This window comes from Stylophora pistillata, chromosome 6 (assembly GCF_964205215.1).
Source record: "Stylophora pistillata chromosome 6, jaStyPist1.2, whole genome shotgun sequence".
In the NCBI taxonomy this organism is placed as follows: Eukaryota; Metazoa; Cnidaria; class Anthozoa; order Scleractinia; family Pocilloporidae; genus Stylophora; species Stylophora pistillata.
Genome location: NC_142524.1, coordinates 7,424,464 through 7,432,343, shown reverse-complemented (window position 1 = coordinate 7,432,343; position 7,880 = coordinate 7,424,464). Strand labels below are relative to the sequence as shown.

General features: G+C 42.4%; 1 protein-coding gene across 1 annotated transcript; it reads right to left on the bottom strand.

The window, feature by feature from the left end:
• Positions 1-861: 861 nt before the first annotated feature.
• On the bottom strand, positions 862-6,662 carry LOC111318855 (uncharacterized). Its single transcript, XM_088725582.1, has 3 exons — positions 5,755-6,662; positions 2,946-3,563; positions 862-2,690 (listed from the first exon to the last, which is right to left on the bottom strand). Exons 1-3 carry the CDS (start codon positions 5,984-5,986, stop codon positions 1,546-1,548), a joined length of 1,995 nt encoding a protein of 664 aa, XP_088581708.1. The 5' UTR covers positions 5,987-6,662; the 3' UTR covers positions 862-1,545.
• Between the last annotated feature and the right edge of the window lie 1,218 nt (positions 6,663-7,880).

Sequence of the window (7,880 nt, the reverse complement as noted above, 5' to 3'; positions counted from 1 at the left end):
AAAGCAAACGTGTTTTGATCTCGACAGGGCGTGCGCCTCACTCGTGGAGCTCCCGCGGCGCATCAACCTTACTCCAAGAGCTGCCCGCGGCGCGCGAACATCAAATTTTTTTTTACTGGTTATATTTACTTGCGTGATGAACTTCGCCGAAAAGGAGGAACAGTTCGTAATCTATCTCGAAAAAAGATTCCTTTGAGAAATAGAACAAAAAAGATCCTCAATGAGTGGCTTGAGATTATTTCTGGAGCTTTCTTCCTTTATTTTTTGTTACATCCACGCTTTTCAATCAGACGGAACGAATCTGCAATATCGTGCTTAGGTACAAGCGTCCCACCACGGAAATTAGACCTTGAACATTCTAGTTTCAATACTTTACACCATAGCGCTGCGCTTTTACTCTAAGAGAGAAAAATCTGTGATAGCCTCCCATGGTGAACAAAATTGACTCAATTAATTTTAACACATCAGTTAAGACATTTTACAACTCATTTGGGTATCTCCGTGTTTTGGGTATCTTCATTAAGTAAAATTGATACCACATACTAGGTGCACTTTCAAGCCGTTTCACAGTTAAAGCTGTTTTTCCTGTTCAGTGAGGGCAGCACGGGGAGCTGCTTAAGAAATAATGACTAAAAACATCCGAGGCATCTGGAATCTTAGACTTCCTTCGCGATCGGAATGTTCCAATTCCCTTGAGTGACCTTTCGGATACATATCTCTTATGAGTACTTCTGTTTTATTACCCAGCCCATCTCCTGTATGTTGTGTTAATTTTGCGAGATTGATAGAGTAGCAGTTTCCCCCTGCCCCCTTAGTTTGGTCCAGGCTCAGATAACATGTACTACAAAAAAAGCAAAAAAATCCAGTTGTTGATGCTATTTTAGTTTTTAATACATAATTGTTCAAAATTATACCAATCTAAACTAACTTTGATCAATTCCAGGAGCTCAAATGGTGCTTGAAATTTCCAAGGAAACTAGAAAGATAACACAAACACTGGAGCTCTGGAAACTCCTTGCTGCTAAGATATCACTGGCAAAGGAGACATAACGTTTAGCAAAAGAGAGGTTTGTATACATTGGAGTGAATATTAATATTGTCAGTAGTAAAATTAAAGGGACTAACAAAAAAATATTTTGCAAATAGGGCTCAGCCCTCTTGTGTATTTACTTAGTATGAGGCTTCAAAAAAAAAAATAATAAAAAGAATGGAAAGAAATTATCTGGTCATCGTATGCAAAGGAAAATTAGAAATGGTCAGATATTTAACAGTTCCTAGTTCCTAAGATATAACTGATGAAGCTAAAAAGTCAGAATTGTTAGTCACTATTAATGATTTTTCCGTTGCGTCAAGGAAGGTAGAAAGATAACACACATTTGGAAAATAGGGCCAAGCCATTTTTTAGCCCGTGACCCTGCACAAAGTCAAAATTTTCAGTCTTTCTTTTGTTTAAAGGATCAGTTGCGTCACACTTGCACAACAACTGCTGGTGATTACATTTGCTGCATTGTAATGAATAGCTGAGTAACCGAACCAGTGAAAAACTTATGCCACACCATAACACTTGAGTTTTCCTACTGTATAATATCCTTCTTCGTATGAGTCATCCAAGTCTCCGAGTCTGATTTGTGTCACAGGCAGAGCAGATTTATCAGTCAACAAACCGCTGTCCTCTCTCCAGCCACTGCCACTGTTACGACAGTTACACTTCTTACCATTGGAACACGAATTTGTTACTCCGCATGCGCACATCTTATAAGACCCTTTAGCTCCTCCCCAGTAGTTCATCTGTGTTCCATTACGTGACACCCACCAGGCGTCTCCTTCCTCAACGAACGCTATGTCATTGTTACATTCAAACTTGATAAACTGTTCACAATTCTGGGAGACTGTAGTGAGCGCTGCTAGCTGAGAAGTGCTGAATCCAGTATATTGCACATCTTTACTGAAACATCCTAAGTTTCCCACATTGCACCCAGGAATGTTCCCAACATGAGTTTTGCTCTCACTATCATGACTGATGACTGTCACACCAACTCCACCTTTGTCAGTCATGTCACAGTACACGCTGAGGGGTGTCACGCTTCCTTTGCCATCAGGGTAAATCATATAAGTACCTGAAGATAATCCTCTATTGTGGGCTTTTATTTCACTACAAGAGGTTGGAAATCCAAGCACGGTGCTTGCAGCTATGGAGCGATGAAAATTTCTCGCAATGCAAGTGTAGGATCCAGCATCAGTCGGGGAAACATTTTTAAGAAGCAGGGAGCCATTTGAATAAACTACGTGACCCGAAGGCAGACCTTGGCCTGTCCGCTGCCACACAATCTCTCTTGCTCCTTGTGCTTCGCAAGTCAGTAACACATTTTCTGAGAGTTTGGCTGAACGTTTAGGTGGAGGGAGTAATGTAAACTTGAGTTGTTCAAACACGATGACTAGTGTATGGGCGGAGTCCTCGTTAATAATATTCTTTGCCGAACATATGTAGTCTCCACCGTCTTTTTTAGTCACACGGGTTATTTCCAGTCTGCCATTAAGAACTTTTGATCTTTCCTTCGACATGTGACCGAATGCTTTTCGCCACGTGATGGTTGGTGTGGGCTGACCAGTAGCTTGGCAGACCAGATTCACTTTGTGTCCCTCTTCAACAATAACCCGAGGTAAGGGTTTCTGAATTATCAATGCACCAACTGAAATGAAACCAAGAGTTAGAAGAGGTAATGACTACAATAATATTTTTTTTCCTCATGGCCAATTTGAAACGACAGAGAAAAAACTTGAATGAAAGTGTTTCCTCTCTGTTCAGTCGCCTTGATCCATCCAAGCACAAAAATAAGATTTACTCTCTACATTAACTTGTGTCAGAACAGTAAAAAAAAAAAAAACCTTGGTTTGTAACGAATTTTTGAGTCGACTGTATAACGACGGAATGTAATATTTCTTACCTTGAACAGTCAACCTAGCCAATGACGTCATAACCCCAAGAATATTCCTTGCTACACAAGTGTAGGTTCCGTCATCTTTGGACGTAACATCCTTGATCAGCAGGCCTCCACCAGTTGAAACAATGCGTTTATCCGCGAGAAGACTGGAGTTATCTTTTAGCCATGTGACTTTTGGCTGCGGATTCCCTTCAACCTCGCACTGAAAGGAAGCTGTACCAGTTTCTTTCACAGCTACAGACGTGGGAGCTGTCACAATAGAGGGAGCTAATACAGATTTACCAGGTTCACCTTTGGCTCCAGGAGGGCCCATAGGTCCAGGAGGTCCCTGAGTGCCCCGAGGACCATGGTTTCCCTTAGGGCCCATTATTCCTTGCTGTCCAGATGGTCCGTGTTTACCTGGAGGGCCTGGAGGTCCAGGTGATCCTTTTTTTCCAGGGGGGCCTCTCTGACCGGGTCTCCCTCGTCTTCCCCTGATGCTTTTTGGGCACTGAACACTACAAGCCTGGCTGTTCATAGCAAGTCGCACTTCTTTTCTGATCGCTTCACGATCGATGCTGACATTGGCGTTCGATTTCGCGTCTATATTTTTCACTTGCCGTTTTTGACGAGTTTGAAGGTCTGCAGGAAACATAAGAGAATAACTACCGCTACCTTCCAACTTAGCTTATTTCACTTTCAAGATGCCTAAAGCCTCTGTTTTAAGAGTCTGAGCTTCAAAACCTCTTACAGAGCAACTTTTTCTTTTTAGCTATGCACTTGGCTTAATTTGAGAGTGAGGTCGTCTAGAACTTAAAAATGGCCCATACAAGTTGGCGCAACTCGTAGCAGCTGTTTTGGAATTTAGTGGACTCGACAAAACGACAGGAAAACTAGAGATTAGTTGCGAAACCGATTTGCCATTCGATTTGTTTCTTGAAGTGTTCATTATCCTCTCGTGTGAATAGTTATATTTAACGGGGTGTTACTAAATAGCCGATCAGCAGACCACGTTAGCCTCCAGATCCTGCGGAACCTGGGGAACCATTAACTTTTCAATAAAAAAAAATAGAATTAAAAAACTAAATTGAAAAAACCTTAACGCTGTTCGAAATTTCGTTTCGGGTGTAAAAGGACGACATTAACAGAGAAATGTTTTTAACGGACTTGACGTCCACCTAGAGATAATTGACTTTGGAGCGACTTTCATCATACAAGGGTCACAAAGAGCAATCATCAGTCACCTAACCCGAATACAAGTAATATAAACCATAATTTGAAAGCTCTAACGGTTTGGCTACCGTGATACCCGTATAACGCATCGTCCGAAGGCTGGAATTGCCGGCCTTTAATTTCATTTAATTGTACATGACCGTGGAATGTGGAACACTAGCAGGGTGATAGGGGTGTCTGGAGCGAATTTACATCTTTTCGCTTCCAGTGGATTCGTTTAGTGGGCGTTACCATAGTTAGTACTGAATAACTATGGCGTTACTCGCAGACATATCTTGGAAAGGATTATGTAGATGGAAAAGCAGATGAACTAAAACCGAGCGAGGTGGCCCTAAATCAGCCCAAAAAATTCACACAATGCAAAATAACAACCACCTGACCGGGGTTAATATTTTTAATTCAAAAATAGTCCAGATTTTTTTTAACGTTTAGAGTGCGACTGTTCAGTCCCATGCAAATCCTTATATATAACAGTGTTCAGATATTTTTAGTCTTTATTTTATTTCATTATGGTTCCGCAGGATCTCCCGGTTTCTCTGGTTTCAGAGGTTTGCAGTCTGCTGATCCATAGTTTGGTAACACTCATTTAAACGTTGTTATGTCCAGCGTATATTCATCCACGTGAGTTTGTTACAAATCTATAACCTCTAGCGTACGAAACTCTCCCCTTTAGCCTTTCTGTGTGGTATCATTGGTGTGAACTGAATTAAGATTCAGCGTCACCGGTTGTTGGAGCTAAATTGGGTATTTCTTTAATAAGAGTAACCATCAAAGGCAGAGAAAGTATTATCTCGTCGTTAAAAACAGCTCTTGCTTATATATTATTTTTTTAAAACAGACCTAGAAAGTTTTGCTTTAAAATCAGAACGACACAAACAGAGTCAAACATATTTTCATTAGAATAGACTCTTTGACATTTGATTGCTGCATCAATGTAAACCTAAAGAATTTTTAAACTGTAAAAATAACCTTTACTGAAATTCTTGCTGTAAGGAGATCGAACGAGCTCGTAGGAAACAGCAAAGAGGGAATAAACTGTATTGAGGAAGTGTTTTTCTTGTCTTTATTGCTGAAAGGCTCAACTTTCGACCTAAAAAAGTGTCATCCCATATTGCTTGCAGTGGACTAACTTCCTTGTTTTGAGTATCGCAATGATACTTTTGTTTTGCGATAGAAATTGTAAAGCTTTAGATACTCGCTGGCGTAATTTTTAGTTCTTATCCTATGAAATAAGGGTAATGAGCACTTATTAAAAGATAGAAAAAGCGGTGCTTCTTATAATCATAAACCAAGCGTGACACCTTGAGCTTACTTCAAAGAAGCTTTCGTTGTGTTGAGATATTCTACACATTATTGATAATTTTCTCCCGCTAATTATTACGAAACTTGAAGTATCCAAACATTTTGCTTTAGTTGAGTGCCACTTGCTTTAAAACTCAAAGATACACATGAAAGAACAACGAGACCAAAATTCAAATGAATTTCAAATGAAAATCTTTAGAATTGCAGTTCAACTTTTATAAGGTTACTCAGGCCCTGAAGTATGGAATTCTAGTTAAAAGTCATTCCACTCTTCTAATTTTTATGTGCTTAAACCCACCTTTTTCTGAGTAAGGGTATAAAATATTCATCTCATTTGTCTTTTCTTCGTTTGCTGTATTCTTCAGTGCGAGTTTCTCGTCTTTTGGTTGATTCAAGACTTGAAGCATTTGTCGATGAGCGTGAAGCTCGATCTCGACGTGAATCAGTCCGGCGAAGCAAAGTACAACGGAGAGAAATAACGTTGAAAACGCCAGAGAGTTAGAGATTGGTTTTGTCTTTGATTTCTCCATATCGCGGAACGTACTGCACAAGTGTCAAGTATGAAAATAGTGTCTTTCACAGAGTGCAACACACGTATTTATAATCACAGCGAGACATTACGTGTGGGTGTGGGGTTCTTATCAACTTTCGCTGGTCACGTAGCATCATATCTTTTTAAGTCAAAGACTCATCGCTTCCTTCAGCTTAAGATTATTATTTGTAATAAAGGCGATGCGTGAACTCGTTTTTCAGTATTGTCTTGCGCTGGTCACGATTCGTCTCTTTTTTAATCCAAATAATCCCTCCGATCGCGAGACATTTTTTAACAACTGGTGGCGTTATGTCGACCGCACTAGCGACCACATTTTGACAGGTGATTTCAACTGTGTACCAGACCTCCGGTTGGATAAATGGGGTGGCGATGACAGTCTCGGGGATCGGGGGATTCCGCAGTTGAACGCAATTGCGGATTCTCTCGCCCTCGAGGATGTTTTTCGGGCCAAACAACCAGCTGCGCGGGAATTTACCTGGTTTAATGGCCCACACTCGGTCGGTTGTCGTTTGGACAGATTTTATACTCCTAGAGCGTGGAGATCGGAAGTGCGTGACCACAACAGCGCATATTTTCCGTATTCGGATCACCACCTGGCGTCCATTAAAGTATATTTGGGGCATTCAAATCCCCGGGGTCGAGGTCTATGGAAATTGAACACGCGGCTGTTAAAATCAGACGAGTTCTGTGCCGACGTGGAAAACTTCTGCCCTCAATGGCAGTCTCAAAAGCCCCTTTTCACCGACCCTAGGGTCTGGTGGGACGCGGGCAAGTTACAACTAAAAGAGATTGCCATATCTCATAGCGTGACCGCCGGAAACACTCGCCGACGCGAGCGAGCCGCTCTTGACCAGGAATTTCGCGATTTACAGGCGCAGGCAGATCCGAACAACGCCGATCACCGTCTTCAACAGCTTGAGATCAAAGATGGCTTGAGAGCAATTGACGACGAAGCGATTTCTGGGTGTATTCTCCGGAGCAAACAACGGAGGACCGAGCAGGGGGAAAAACCCACGTGGTATTTTTACCAGCTTGAACAGTCCCGCCAGTCACGTAATACGATCGCTAAATTACACGTGACTCCCAACACAACCGTTACAACCTCCCGGGGCATTCTCCGAGAATGCAGAGCCTTTTATAAGGAGTTGTACACTGAGGAACCGGTCGATCGAGCGAGCCAGAATTGGCTCCTAGAGCAGCTCGATTCCACTTTGACATCCGAAAATTAAAAACTCTGTGAAGGCGAGTTGACACAGGACGAATGTCACGCTGCGCTCTCTAAAATGGAATCTGGTAAATCGCCGGGTGCGGAAGGCCTTCCTGCCGATTTCTACTCCCGGTTTTGGGGATCTATTGGGCACGACCTTGTCAACACGCTCAATTTTTCCTTCCTTGAGGGTTTTCTCTCGGCAACGCAACGGCAGGGTATCCTGCGTTTGTTATATAAAAATTGGCGCCCGATTTCGCTTTTGAACCTCGATTTATAAGATTGCGACCAAAGCTTTGGCCAATCGGATAAGAAAGGTTCTGCCCAATATCCTCAACGAGGACCAAACCTGCGGCGTTCCCGGGCGCAGTATTTTCAAAAATCTTTTTCTGTTACGCGACACGATTGACTTCGCGAGGCATAAGCAGCTTTCAGCGGCTGTTATAAGCTTCGACCAATAGAATGCTTTCGACCGCGTTAACCTTCCTTTCCTCAAGCGCGTTCTCGAGCAGTTTAATTTCGGGCCCGACTTTTGACGCTGGGTTCGGGTGATTTACACGGATATCACCTCTCGCGACACATGCCGGCTCCCCTCAGGGAGGGTTGTCCGTAGTACATCCCCTCCAAAAGGCGCGAGCTCTTAAACTCCGGTGGATTCCTTCGG

Excerpts from the sequence above, each read along its gene's own strand:
- LOC111318855 (XM_088725582.1), bottom strand. The coding sequence starts at position 5,986 with ATGGAGAAATCAAAGACAAAACCAATCTCTAACTCTCTGGCGTTTTCA. Across the intron at positions 3,564-5,754 it reads ATACCCTTACTCAGAAAAAG|ACCTTCAAACTCGTCAAAAA; the intron begins GTGGGTTTAAGC and ends TGTTTCCTGCAG. Across the intron at positions 2,691-2,945 it reads GGCTAGGTTGACTGTTCAAG|TTGGTGCATTGATAATTCAG; the intron begins GTAAGAAATATT and ends GTTTCATTTCAG.